This window comes from Rhinolophus hipposideros, assembly GCF_964194185.1.
Source record: "Rhinolophus hipposideros genome assembly, chromosome: X".
Lineage (NCBI taxonomy): Eukaryota > Metazoa > Chordata > Mammalia > Chiroptera > Rhinolophidae > Rhinolophus > Rhinolophus hipposideros.
This window is the reverse complement of record NC_138046.1, coordinates 87,511,760-87,527,081: the sequence shown is the minus strand read 5'-3', so window position 1 is coordinate 87,527,081 and position 15,322 is coordinate 87,511,760. Positions and strand designations below refer to the sequence as shown.

Here is a 15,322-nt window from a genome sequence, read left to right as displayed (position 1 = left end):
ACAGTAATGTAATTTGAGAAGCACATAAACGTTCATCAGAAGTTATTAAGATGACGTTAGTTACGCAATCTAGTCACTGTATGTTGAAGGACTATACATTTTTTTCAGGTACCTAAACAAACAAAAGCCATCTTGAAGTGTAAAATAATCTAATAAGGTAACATAAGTCTTGTTAAATAATGTAAGTGAACTCTGTAGTGGTCTTCAGATACTACAAGTATTTAATAAATAATGACTTCGAAGGAGGATTATGAGGTTAGGCATGTCATCCTCTTTAAGTAAGATATATTTACATACACACACACTTTTCTAAAAGTGTAAATGTATAAGACAATCACACTTGGGCCACAAATAGCTTTTTTTTAAAGTTTTGTAGTTCATTGCCACAGTACTATCGGTTGCCACTTTATTTTAACTCTTCTTAGTAATGCTGGATCCGTTTATCAAGAAACTGAGCTGTGATAATAATGATGTGAGGATTCCTGCAGTTCCTCACATTCCATAAAGTTTTGTTGTAGTAACATTTCAGGATGCACTGGGTGTTAAAAATTGATGAGAGTACCCCAACATTTCAAAGATCTCTCTTTAGGACAGATTTTTTTTTTTTTTTTTGGAGCACACTGATGGGATTAATGTTTGAGAGTGGCTGTTGTGTGGATTCACTTAGGAAGTTGGGAGATGGCAGTGTGATTCTTCTTTACTGGACTGGCCTTATTGCCAATTAATTAAGACCTGCTTAAAAATAGCCTTTGGAATAGGGCCAGGGAAGGGAATGCTTTGAAAACAATGCAAATGTAATAGTGAATTTATTTCCACAGCCGAAATAACTGCTTTTACCTGGTTTGAATTAACAAGATCAGATTTGATGTTGTTTTCTGGCTAGAGCACTAATAGTAAGAAACAACTCATTTTCTCAACTGTATTCTGGGTTAAGTTACTAGGCGCTTTTAAAGACCTGACCTTGTATAGTCAGTTCATGTGCAGTTCAATTTTTTATATTTTTCTCTAATTGTGATGTGTACATAGAAAGACCTAAGCCACGTGTGTACAGTTTAAGGAATAATTATAATGTCAGCACTCAGGTAACCAGTGCTCGGACCAAGAAAAATTAGCAGCATTCCAGAAGCCCCACCCTCGCCATGTACTTCATCCAGATGATGACCCCCTCTCTTCCTCTGGGTAGCCACCGTCTTTACTTTTGTCATTTTCGTACTTCTCTTTTTAACGTAGTCACATACATTTGTATCTTATACAAAACCTATAATTTAGGTTTGCCTGGTTTTGAGCTTATATGAATAGAATCATGCTATGTGCGCTATTGTGTCTGGGGTCTTGCACTCAGTGTAATGTCTGTAAGATTTTATCCTTGTTATTGCTATCCTGTGCATTTTTAAGAAAGCTTTTTCTTTTTTCTTTTAAATTAAATGTACTGGGGTGACATTGGTTAGTAAAATTACATAGGTTTCAAGTATACATTTCTAGACTACATCACCATATATTTGATCCCCTTTTCCCTCTTCTGTATTTACCTGTTTCCCTTTTTTACTTAGGATCCCTGTAACTCTAAATTCTTTCAGAGATTTCTACTTTGCCTTCCTGGATTTTCTGTTAAATGAGGTCTGAAGACTAAAGCTTGTGTGGACCCCAGTTTTCTTTAAAAACAACTTTTGCATTGCAGTAACATTGGTTTATAACATTATATAAGTTTCAAATATACAATGTTATAATTTTATACCTGTATATCCTACTGTGTGCTCACCTCCAAACGACTAGTTACCATCTGTCACCATACATTCGACCCCCTTTACCATTTCTCCCTGCCCCCTGAACCCCCTTCACCTCTGGTAACCACCGATCTGTTCTCTGTATCTCTGAATTTGTGTTTGTTTTGTTCATTTGTTTGTTTCTCTTGTTCTATTTTATATTCCACATATGTGTGATGGCATATGATTTTTGTCCTTCCTTGAGGGTATTACACTAAGTGAAATAAGTCAGATGGAAACAGACCCCAGTTTTCTGAACTGTCCCGACTGCCCCCAGTTTGATGACATGTGTTGAGATGAGACTACATCTTTAAGGCTTCTGTGCTCCATTAAAAATCTTCCTTTCTCCAAGGCTGGTCCAAGGGTCTGGTCATGTGATTCCAACAGTGACATCACACTCTGACCGCTGGGGAGCACTGGTGGTTCTTTAGGTGGCGTTTGTTCCTGTGAAAGGCAGAGAATGCAGCAAGTGCCCTTCTAAAGCAGTTCATACCGGGGCTCCTTCTGTCAAAGCTCCTCAACCTAAATGACCAAATGTGGGCTGCCAAGGTTCTTTCTTCCTTGAGGCAGAAAAAAAGAAAGCTGTGATTGAAGGTAAGCAGACTTGAGCCTGGCCAGGGACTGAAGCGTGACCCCAGGGAGAAGGGAATCTGGAGAATCGCAAGCAGTCTGTTGTCGGATTCTAATCACTGCCTGCTCTTTTAGAGCTAGCTGCCTGGCAATTTGCGTTTATAACAGGAGCCTTTCTCCACAGAAGGATGATGCCGTGCTCGTGTTACCTAGTGATGTAAGAGGATTCTTTCTTTTCTGTTAGGAAGCCGTTGCAGATATCTTCATTTTGTCTTCATATCCTTCCAGCTGGAGGGCTTCACTTGATATATAGTGTAACATTAGGTAGCTATTGGATGCTTTTAAAAATCAGTTTCACAAAATCCTGTTTAAATTTCTTCTGAAAGAAGCAGTCTTAAACCAGAGCAAATTCAAGTGAAGCATTAACCTGCTCTGAAAAGTAAATTTTGGATTGTTTGGTGCCCTGTGTTCATATCAGCATCTGTCTTGAGAATTAAAACCGCTCGGTTCTTTCTCCCGCCCCCTTACATACTTTATTCTCTTTCTGCCCTCATTTCCTAGCTGGCTGTTTCCCTCCAAGCTCTCAAACAGCACACCAACACTGATCTTTATCAGTATGTCACTAATATGATAGGAAATGCGGGCCTGGTGATTCAGCAGCCAACCATTTTACAGCCAGGTAGGCTGGAAGATAGGGAAAGGACTTTGGTTAGAGGTTTTAAGATTAACTTGTTCACCTCCTCCACTCCAGCCCCGCCCCCAGCCTCACCCTCAATATGGTTTGGATTCTGCAGAGCATTGTCTTTCAAATGTATGTGTTGCTTGTGAAGGGTTTGCTGAATTAGCTATTTGGAAGGCTGAAATTTGTAAACCAGGTACATCTTGCCTGTTAATTCAAACTGACCCTATGAGAGTGCTAAAGGTGTGTGTTAGAAGTTTAGAGTGAAGATGGGGATGCAGACGGGGGCTGTGGGGGTTGGCTCAGGCCCACTTTGGCCTTCTCTGCAGAGGGATTCATCATCAGACAGTCTGGGTAAAGCTTTGTCCCTGCCAAGATGGATGCTGCAAATGTGAGCTCTGGCTATCGGCGTTCATTGATGTCATTACTCTGCATTTTTCCTCAGCGTGCATTTACATGAATACCTGAATACTGTTTACACTTGGCGTTTAATAACAAAATATTGTTTCACCCGCGGATTGGGGAAATGTTTTGAACAAGTTTGTTCCACAATACTAAGTAACCCTGTATGAGTCCAACTTCTGAGTTTGAATACTTCTCTCTTGTCACCACTGTTCATCGCACAGACTTTGCTTCAGCTGATATTTATGGCGTCTTGGACAGGTGCTAGCCGCTGGAGAAGGCAATGAGGAATCATATCCAGGACTGCCTTCAAATAGCTTCTAGTCTAGAAAGGAAGGTAAAGCATTTGCGTAAGGAATTGTAATCGAAGTGCTAAAAGCGAAGCAGATAAAGGATAGTTGTGATAGTTGGGCGAATAGATATGTTTCTTTTTTTTTAATTTATTGAGATGACAATTGTTAGTGAAATTACATAGATTTCAGGTGTACAATTCTGTATTACATCATCTATAAATCCCACTGTGTGTTCACCACTCAGAGTCACTTCTCCTCCCATCACCATATATTTGATCTCCTTTACCCTCATCTCCCTCCCCCCACCCCCTTTACCCACTGGTACCCACTAAACTATTGTCTGTCTATGAGTTCTTGTTTCTCATTTGTTTGTCTTGTTCTTTTGTTGTTTTTGGTTTATATACCACATATCAGTGAAATCATGTGGTTCTGTTTTTTCTGTCTGACTTATTTCACTTAGCATTATACTCTCAAGATCCATCCATGTTGTCACAAATGGTCCTATATCATCTTTTTTTACTGCCAAATAGTATTCCATTGTGTATATATACCACAACTTCTTTATCCATTTGTCTATCGAAGGATATTTTGGTTGTTTCCATGTCTTGGCCACTGTAAACAAACCTGCAATGAACATTGGAGCACATGTGTCTTAATGTATAAATGTTTTCAGATTTTTTTGGTAGATACCCTGGAGAGGGATTGCTGGGTCATATGGTAATTCTATTCATAATTTTTTGAGGAACCTCCACACTGCCTTCCATAACGGCTGCACCAGTCTGCATTCCCACCAACAGTGTATGAGTGTTCCTTTTTCTCCACAGGCTCTCCAGTACTTGTTACTATTTGTCTTGTTGATGATAGCCATTCTCAGCTTGTACTACAGGGCTACAATAATCAAAACAGCATGGTATTGGCAGAAAAACAGACACATAGACCAATGGAATAGAATTGAGAACCCCGAAATAAAGCCACATAAATATGGACAGATAATTTTTGACAGAGAAGCTAAAAACATACAATGGAGGAAAGACAGCCTCTTCAATAAATGGTGCTGGGAGAATTGGATAGCCACGTGCAAAAGAATGAAACTGGACTGCTATCTGTCACCATGTACCAAAATTAATTCAAAATGGATCGAAGACTTAAGCATAAGACCTGGCACAATAAACTGCATAGAAGAAAACATAGGTACTAAACTTATAGACGTTGGGTTCAAAGAGCATTTTATGAATTTGACTCCAAAGGCAATGGAAGTAAAAGCTAAAATAAACGAATGGGACTATATGAAACTTAAAAGCTTCTGCACAGCAAAAGAAACCATCGACAAAATAAAGAGGCAACCGACTGAATGGGAGAAGATTTTTGCAAACAGTGCCTCCGATAAGGGGCTAATATCCAAAATATACAAGGAACTTACGAAGCTCAACAACAAAAAAACAAACAACCCAGTTGAAAAATGGCAGCGGACCTGAAGAGACATTTCTCGAAAGAGGACATACAAATGGCAAATACACATATGAAAAAATGCTCAACATCACTAATCATCAGAGAAATGCAAATAAAAACCACAATGGATACGTTTCTTCCACTTGAAGAATCAAAGAGGGACATCACCATGCAGCCAGCCCTGCAGTGTTCTTTAAATCTCTACTCGTAAATGTTAGACTGTACTCAGTAAAAGTTTCTACAACCCCATTACATCAGAGATCAAAGTCTTCTACCTATTGAGGGGAGGTGTGTACATTCCAGGCAGCTTAACTCTCAAAGAGGCCTTCATGCTCCCTTTGGAGTCCCCACTCAGGCAAAAGCCACCTCCTAGGGTTGAATTACTGCCTCATAAATATAAAATGCTTTCTGTTGTGATATGTCTGCAAGGGCCTTTGACCCTTTTGTCTCCCTTCCATAACAGAAACTGAAATACCTAAGCTGCTCCAAGGTCCTGCCTTTTGCTTTGTAAATCCTTTCCCACGGCACTTCAACTCCTGTCAGTTCTCCCTTTGCACTGTCACTCACATCTGTCCCCTTCCATTCACACTGCCTTAGGACACTCATCGTTTTGTGCCTAGACCACAGAAACCCTGACTGTGATGGATGTTCTCACTAGGTGATGTATTTTACTGCTTTGTCAGCACACCCTGACTGTTGTCATCTGACAGGTGGAGGGCTCCCCTTTAGTGTGCAGAAAGGAGGGATTAAAAATGCCCAGTGTCTAAAGTACTAACGTCTGTTTCCTGTTCAATACAGAGGACAAGTCATACAATGGTGGCGGACTAGGTTCTTCAAATCGGATGATGGACTTCTTGGAGGAGCCAATCCCTGGTGTGGGGACCTATGATGATTTCAATACAATTGACTGGGTGAGAGAGAAGTCTCGGGACCGGGATAGGCACCGAGAGGTAAGACAAAAGACAGTGCAAGAGTAAGTGGTAAGAAATACCAGGGGAAGAAGTGCAAGATTTATATATATGTTCTTGCCTTCAGACCTGGGTGTGGCTGACTGTGGTTTCTATTGGCAATGTAGAGTTTTGTGTTTTAATTTATTTTTATTTTTAAGGCATCTTGTATATGATTTTGAAAAGAAGTTATATTTAATAATGATTTATCTTCTTACAGTAAGAGCTTACAAAGGATCCTTGCAGCCCTGGCATGAGTATAGATGCCTATGCAGACAGGTGAAAACAAACTTGGTGGAAGGGACCAAAATAAATGTCAACGATCCTCCCTCGCCATTTCATCTCCTTTTATGGGTTTCCCTTGAAGAAGGATTTTTAGAACTAAGAAAAGTAAATGGGGCTTCTTTTAAAGGAATAAAAGAAGAGAATGTCAGAGCCCTAGTATTTCCTGAAGTATACAGGATAAACTTTTTGTGATTATGGCTCTTGTACTATAAAACCAAAGTAAATTTGTGCATTTGACTCAAACAAGACTGATTAAATTCAAATGAAGGACATCCAGTTAATATGATAGTTGATAGATGATACTTATGGCTATGGCACAGTTTCTTTTGAATATGACAAGAGAATTTCCCCCACTTTTCTCTTTTCAAAGTACCATGAAAACTTCTCAGAGCAGTCCACCAAGCTCATTTGCCTTGAACTTGTTGCTGTGTATCATTTAACTGAAGGAATCATAATTTCTAGTTTGTGTTAGGAGCACATGGAGAGCTTATTTAAAAGGTAGGGCCCCTGCCCCAATGACCCTGATTCAGTAGACGATCCTCTGGGAGACATTTCTTCAACTAGCAGTAGGTATTATTATTTTTTCTTTTTTGCTATTTCCGCTTTGACTCCACATTTAAAAATTTGATTTTTTAAGCCATTCTCTCCTGAGTTCATGATGGCTTCCTCTCAGAGCCAAGTGAATCTCCTGAGCAGATCACTTTCCGCTCTTAAGCCTTTCCCAGCTCTTGACTGGTTTTGTCATGACCACCTGAACCCAGGAGTCAGGTTGTCCCAGGTACGGGTTTTGAGAAATTCCTTTGCAATCCCTGCATTTGTGATCATCCCATTGAGTTTTCTTATCCTAAGTAAAAAACGGGATTTCTGTAAAACATTCTGTTTTTCATAAGGTTTCTGATATTTGGGAACACATACATATTCTGTCTATCCTAGCAATTCAACAAGCAGGCTTGAAAATTTGGAATTGTATGGCTGTAGAATTTCTGCTCTCTGTAATTCAGAGTTCAGTTTGTCATTAGTTGCATATTCAATGTTATATACATTGTGAAAGTCACCTGTGATAGGACAGGGGTATATTTCCCGTTATATTAAAATGGTTGCACCTGAGACATATTATGCCAATGAATAGTAACGCAAAATCAATTAAAATAGGTTGATCAAATATTCAAAGGGGGGCTTTTTTAGCATTAACTGTTCATCATAAGAATGGCAACATTATGTGGTGATAGAAAGAGAACTGACTCTGGGTCGTGAACACACACCCTGAACATAGATGATGTATTACAGAATTGGACACCTGAAGGCTATGTAATTGTACTAACAATTGTCACCCCAATAAACGTTAATTTAAAAAAAAAAGAATGGCAGTATTGTCACTGGGAAAAATGTCACCTCATCTACTTTCAGCACTGAACTACAAACTTGAAGTTATGGGTCAAAATGAAGTTTTTTTGTAAGAGTTTATTTGAGCCACACTGACGGCATATGCTGGGGAGCAAGATCTTAAATGCTCCCCAAAGTGAAGTTTTTAACTGCTTTAAAATTTTTATAATACTATATTATAATTATTTGTGATGTTGCTGTAGATGACGATGGGGTCGCTAAGTCACAGTTTCAAAGATAAGAGACAGAGGAAGAGAAAAGGGGGAAGTACCAATGGCAAAGCTGTCAGAATGCTTGGTTTTGAAATGTGAGCAGTGGAGGGTTAAATTGACATGGCCAGGACCTAAAAGGTAAAACTTTCTGCACCTCTTGATGGCCTCGGATGGTCCCAGCAGGTTTTTGAAAATAAAGAGATGCATCCCTGATATCATTTAGTATCTATGGTCAATGTACAGTTATGGGTTTGCAGGATCAAATCTTAAAATTCACCTGACCTGAAGCCCAGCTCTGGATAGTAAACCTCAAATTGTACTTTCACCACTCAAATAAGCTTATGTTTGTTTATTCTTCAAAATCAATCAAACTATTTGCTGTTAGTCAAGAGACCACCCTTGGAATGTCTGTTGTCCAGGGCAGAAAGAGATTGATGCTATAAGAAATTAGTGGCTGAATGGGGAAGGCCTGAGAAAGATACCTGCAGGCATTGTAGAGGAAGGTGGGTTTTAGTAGTCGAGGGTCAATAAACCCCAAAGTTCTTGGTGACATTGGTTCAGGCAAAGATTATTTGAGAAGTAACTCCAAATTGATCTGTATTCCCAATGAGTAGATTTGTCTTTGTGTTTCTTTACGCTATTGCACATTTTGAGGTGAAAAAGCAAGAGTGTGTGTAGAGTATACCAATATTTTCTCATTTCTCCTTAGATTACCAATAAAAGCAAAGAGTCAACATGGGCCTTAATTCACAGCGTGAGTGATGCTTTTTCTGGCTGGTTGTTGATGCTACTTATTGGGCTTTTATCAGGTATGTTAACTCTTGTCAGTTTTCTAAACCAATCTCCTAAAAATTGTGATATGCCCCTCCCGTAAGTCATGACTTGAGTTGAGTGCTGTGTTTTATGATTTTCCTACATGAAATGAATTGCTGGTGGGTCTTTGGAAGCTCGATGTCCCCATCTGTAAAGAGATACTAATACCTGCATCTCCTTCCTTAAATAAATGAGGTTAAGTGAGGAAATGCATTTAATTGCATTTGTATGCTATAAAATGATGTATCCATTTTAAGGTGCTGTTAGCACTGCCTTTGGTGCTTGTCTTGAGGAAGAGCCCTTCTGTTGGAGATAGTCAGCTTTTTAAAAACACATACTGCATGGTGTTTAGGAGCACACTTCCTGAGAGGTTTTTGTAGCTATTTCTTAAATATCTGCTCTCTCATTTGTAAAGAAAAGCATGTAAGATATCGCTCATACCCTCGAGGAGCTTACCATCTCACTCTTTCATGATTGCTGAGAAGTGGGATGGTATCACCTTTCCTATCATCTCTGTCAACCTCCCAAGTCACTGCAAATAGCATACAATCTAACTAGGAATAGTACACTTGCTATGCAAATACAGCTTTAAAGCAAGTCCCCAAGCAGACTTCCTCTCCTGTGGAGGAAGCAGAAAGCCAAGAATACCTGGCAGAGATGCTAAGAGTTGTATCCTTATGGCATCAAAAGATGGGTCTGGGAAGATCTGGAATATTGAGATAAAATAGGAGTTAGGTGGGAAACCTGGAGGTGGGTGGGATGAAATGGCAGCTAACATCACAGGTTCTGGTTTGCGGCTGCCTGGATTTGAATCCCAGCCCTACCACTTGCTAGTTTTGTAACTTTGGGCAAGTTTCTGAAACCTTGGAAACCTTAGTTTACTGGTCTGTAAAATGGGGATAATGAGAACCTACATTACACATTTATTGTGAGGATTAAATGCGATATAGCATACGTGGCACTCAGTGCCCAGTTGTGAACGGTGCTGCTGCTACTGCTGCTACCTAGAGATAATTCATGAGCCATGGGGGTATAAGATGGTAACTAGCTTTTCAAAGATCGTCTAGGGCAGGGGTCAGCAAACTTTTCAGGTAAAGGGCCAGATAGTAAATATTTTAGGATTTGTGGGGCCACATGGTCTCTGTAGCATGAAAGCAGCCATGGATGATAGGTAAGCAAATGAGCAGGGCTGTGATCAAGAATAACATTATTTACAAACATAGAGGCAGATTTGACCCTCGGGCCGTAGTTTGCCTACCTGTGGTCTAAGGTGTTAATGTGGCCCCTTCTGGCTTGCACAGGAGAGAGAACTTGGACTGACCAGTTTAGAGCTGGCTAATAAGAGACTAGGTGGTCTATGGTCCCAAGTATTGCAAAGATGCTGAAGAAGAGAAGGAAGAGAGCTAAGTAAAGGCTGAGGTTAGCAGTTAGGATACCAATGACCTTGAAAAGCCACCCCAGGTAGAGCTATTAAGGGCCAGAGTTCAAGGCAAGGCAAAAAGTGTGGAAGTTTTGGAGATACTGGGTGGTCATTAGAAATAGAGAAGAGACAGAAGCTTGAAATGGTAACAAGGACGAGGGAATACATTTTATCCTTAAGGGTAGAGGAAACCTGATAAAATTTGTAACCAGGGAAGAAGGAGCCAAGTGGGGGGAAAAAGGAAGAGAAGTAGATGAGAAGGTAGGGTTGAGGGTACCTGTGTTGGGCAGGATAAGACATGCATACGTGAAACAACTCGAGAACAAGCCAAACTCTATAACATCGTGTTAATTTTCTGAATCCAGGCAATAAGAGTTAGAAGGAAGAAAAGGCGGGGGCCGGAGTGGCCAAGAGTAGGTGTCAATCAGTGTGTTAGATTTGACTGGGTTATTCAAGTGTGTAAATAACTTGTGTTAACACTTCAAGCACCTACCAAAACATACACATGACATGGCCTCCAGCCTGTTGGAATGTAAGCGTAATAGCCTCAACTTTTTAATGTATTTCTTGTCACTAGGTGGTCAGTGAATATTTTTCTTTCCCTCATACACACAGGGCATTTTGTTTTTAAGCATTGGGGAGCAACAATAGAAGCAGTGTGTCTGAATGCAGGAACAGTCTGGGAATTCAGGGGCTGTGAATTTTATGATGTCTTTCCTATTTCCCTAAAGCGCTATTCTAGACCATTTAATTTCTTTATGCCAGAATTTCTTCATCTGAAATGATGACAAGGCCAGAATCGAAAGTACTGGAACTATCTTAACCCTATCAGTCTATTAGCCATAGTGTCAAAGTCCCTATTCACTATTCATTTTCTCATAATTTTCTTTGATGAATGTTATATATACACACATACACACATACACACACACACACACACACATACACACACACATAAAACATTGTTTGCTTCTTCTCACTAAGAAAATTCAGAATGTTCATGTCCTAGGCTCAGGAAGTCTACAGTTTCATACAACTTTCCCCGTGCACCACAGTATGTGCTTTTATAAATTCAGTTCCTATAGCCTAGAATGCCTTCCTGTCATTGCTCAAATTCCCTTGTCCACGGAATGAAATCGTTAGCGAGACTGAGCCCTTCTTCCCGTAGTCTTCATCAACTCGCCTCCCCAAGCCATCTCAAATAAAATGTCATAATATTCTTCAATACGGGCAATGCTAATTTTCTCATTCTTATACATATTGTATATAATGAGAATAAAATAATCTTTAATAAACTTGACTGTCTTTATGGATCAGTGTTCATCCACTCTAAGTCAAAGCAGAGTCTTTGCCATGTAAATCAGCTGAAAGTCAAATCCATTCACCCCTTGCTCCCACCCAACCACTTTGCTCTCCCTTAAGTTTCCCCTGTATAGAAATTCCACAGACACAGCGTTTAATGCAGACAATGTTTTATTTTTCCCTCTTGAATGGGCATTTAATAATAGGTGAAATCGATTAGAGATAATAGGTGAAAATCAAGCAGACAATCAGAAAGAGGTTGCAGACAGAACAGAATAGTAGATGCTTGTCCATTATTTTGATTCTTTTTCCCTTGTTTCCTGACAACTTTGGTCTTTCCTTCCCTCCCCTCCAATCAGGTTCTCTAGCTGGCTTGATAGACATCTCTGCTCATTGGATGACAGACTTAAAAGAAGGTATATGCACAGAAGGATTGTGGTTTAACCATGAACACTGTTGCTGGAACTCCAAGCATGTCACCTTTGAAGATAAAGACAAATGCCCAGAGTGGAATAGCTGGTCCCAGCTTCTCATCAGCACAGATGAGGTAACATGTAGGGAGCATTTCGGAACCACTGACTTCTATTCTAACATTTACTTCATTTCTTATACTGTACTCACGTCAAGTGTGGAATCTCCCCCGTTTTCCTTTTCATGAAAAGGGGAACCAATGCCAGCTGCCTTTTTCTGTGGTTTAAGTGCAACCCTATTTCCATCTCTTCTGGCATGTGGAGTCTTTTGATGCTTACACAATGACTTAACATTTTTGCTTGTTTTAAATAAGCCTGCTGTTTCTTCTTACTTGTTAGTACATAGTGTGACTGAATCTATCTTTCTCTAATAATTTCAGTAGAAACGTTAGAGCCATCCAATAGGTAAGCTATAATTTCTAACAAAGGATGGACTGGGTTAAAATATATTTATTGTATAGATTCCAAATGTAATTTTCCCTGAGCATTACATTAGAACATTAAAAAATTATGGCACATTCCATAATCAAAACAATAGAAACTCAGGAATGAAATTGTCCCAGTCCCTTTGAGATTAAATTAGTATTTTCATTTGTCCTTGTCTTCTAGCTTATGTTTTTCAATGCAGAAGTGACTTTGTTTTTCAGTTCCTTACCTTTCTATTACCACTTGGTTGTAAGTTAGAGCTTTCCTACTAAAAACGAAAGCACAAAACAAAACAAAACAACTCTCAAATCCTAATTGCACTCCACTGACTTCCACCAACTAAAACTACCATCTCAGCTCACTACCCATCCACTCTGTAGGTGAAATGAAGGGGGCAAGACAAGGATATATATGTTTGTACTTTTAAATTTTATTTTCACACCTGCTTGGTCCACAAACAATAAGAAATGGCGGAGAGAGACAGACAGAAAGAGAGAGAATGAATCAGTTAAGGGAAAAGTAGGATAGGAAACTAATAAAGTCGGAAATAAAAGTGTTTATGTACATATATGACTATGCATATTTTAGTTTGGGGCAAGAGTTCAGTAATGGGTAAATATACATTACACGTGTGAAAGGGTTTAAGTCTATGCTCCTCAAACTGGGATAAGGTCAGCATGCCAAAGGGTAGGTGAAACCACAGGATAAGCAATATTTGCCTTCCCAAAATATCAGTTTTTCCTGATTTTGTGGAAGAATATTTTTTTCAAAAAATAAATGTAAACAGTCATTAAAAAGGAATGCAGAATTTCCATGTTTATTAAGATAAAACATAATCTCTTATTTCAGCTCTGTTCCTGGGTACCCCCCCTCCCAACGTCTGTATTTACTCTCCTAGATTAGGAGTACTTGGTTAGAAAAATTTGAGAACCCCTGGAACTTAGGGTGAATCTGTGTGTGTGTGTGTGTGTGTGTGTGTGTGTGTGTGTGTGAGAGAGAGAGAGAGAGAGAGAGAGAGAGAGAGAGAGAAAGAGAGAGAGAGAGAGAGAGATTCCCTTACTTTTTTTTGACTCTTATTTTTGAAGTAATTATAGATTCACAGGAAGTTACAAAACAGTGTATAGGGAAGTCCCCCCTACCCTTTACCCAGCCTCCACCAATGGTAACATGTTAGTACAGTAGCAAAACAAGGAAATTGACATTGGTACAATCCATAGACCTTTTCACCTGTTTTACAGGCATAGGTGTGTGTGTGTGTGTGTGTGTGTGTGTGTGTTTCTCTGCAGTTTTATAACATATGTAGATACGTGTAACTACCACCATAATCAAGATATAGAAAGAACTATTGTTTCATCAAAAGGCTCCCCCATGCTACCCCTTTATAGCTTGTGTGTGTGAGTGTGTGTGTGTGTGTGTGTGTGTGTGTTTAAGCGTTCCAACCCAAACTTTCAAACTGGAGCTTGAGATTTGCTTAAGTGACAAATTCCTCTGGCTCTTCTTTTTATGAATGAAATCCTTGCCTGGGGAAAGTCTTCTGGGTTTTTGAAAGTTTTCCTGCCAAGAACTTGGCCTCCTGGTCTCTGCCTCTAACCAGTTTCAGCTACCTTCCCTTTCCCTCCCTTTCCCTCTTTGTTTCCTACCTCTGGAGTATTCTTCTTCCCTAGCTACATTCCAAAAGCCAAGGGAGAGCAATTATCTGTTCCTCTGTGGGAGTAAGATAATGGAAAACCTGTGTCAAAATTATAACTCAGAAGAAACCTGAGCATTTTGGTTCTCCTTGTTTAGGTCAACAAATTATTTTAATAGTATTTTATGTTTTAAAAAGTTAAAAGTTCATTGTGTTTCATGTAATTTGAGTGAATTTCAACTTCTAATATTTCTATCAGCAAGCATAATCTCCTAATATTCAAAATAGCTTTTCTGTAAGACAACTATTTGCAAGCCCTTTAATGTGGGTGAATCTTTATTAGTGGTTAAAATTAGATTTCTTTTTTAGCAGACTTCGTTATCATAGGGGGAGTAGTCTCAAAAGTATGTTCTCTCCATTTTAAAAACAGCTATTGCCATTTTATTCTTTGGGATATCTGGCATTTCACTGGTTTTGTTTTATGATCAGAGCCCAAAACTTTCTACTGCATAAACCTGTTGCTGAATCTGTGGTAGCAAAATTCTCTCAAAGGTGTGGTTGTTCTTTGCAGAACATAATTGTGTATTTTAGGAAAAACAGCCAGGAGTTTTAAACACCATAACCTCCTATGAGAATTTGACACCAAGTTGGGTAGCCAAAGGGGAATTTAATGGACCTTTAGGACCAATCACTTCAAATATATAGACAAGATTCAGCCATTCCAGTAAAAGGGCTGGTAAGATTCTTAATAAAATTGACATAGTATCTATCATATATAGTTGACCCTTGAACAACACAGGTTTGAACTATGCAGGTCCACCTACACAATCGGCCCTTTGCATTTGCCTCTGCAGATTCAACCATCTGCAGATTCAACCAACCGTAGATTAAAAAAATGGTATTTTTGCATTGCCATCCACGGTTTCCCAACTGCAGGTCAAAAATGCTGTTTTTGACCTGCAGTTGGTTGAATCCATGGATGTGAAGGGCTGACTGTAGTTAAGTTTTGAGGGACTCAAAAGTTATATGAGGATTTTCAACTGCCTTGGGCCTAACTCCCACGTTGTTCAAGGGTCAACTATGTATTTGACGACAAAATCTATCAAAGCCCTCATACAGAAAGTGAATTTGCTTCAAAGTGTTTTTTTGTGTTTTTTGTTTTTGTTTGTTTTGCTCTTGTTCTTGCCCATCCCTAGGAACCATTCTCAGTTTCCTTTGGGTGTAGCAAAGCCTCTCATTTTCAGTAGCAAGTGGGCTGACCGTGTTTCAGTAGTTGCTTTG

At 39.4% G+C, this 15,322-nt stretch overlaps 1 protein-coding gene across 2 annotated transcripts in view; it reads left to right on the top strand.

Moving 5' to 3' along the window:
• The window catches only part of CLCN5 (chloride voltage-gated channel 5), a 148,910-nt gene that overhangs the window by 120,938 nt on the left and 12,650 nt on the right, over positions 1-15,322 (top strand). Inside the window, exons 1-4 of one of the 2 annotated variants that reach the window (XM_081042447.1) lie at positions 2,179-2,357; positions 5,955-6,106; positions 8,693-8,792; positions 11,878-12,065. In XM_081042447.1, the coding sequence (XP_080898573.1) occupies positions 5,999-6,106; positions 8,693-8,792; positions 11,878-12,065 (396 nt within the window). In that variant the 5' untranslated portion in view covers positions 2,179-2,357; positions 5,955-5,998. Of the gene's footprint in view, positions 1-2,178; positions 2,358-5,954; positions 6,107-8,692; positions 8,793-11,877; positions 12,066-15,322 lie in introns of those variants that run through there. The other variant, XM_081042446.1, reaches the window with a different exon arrangement.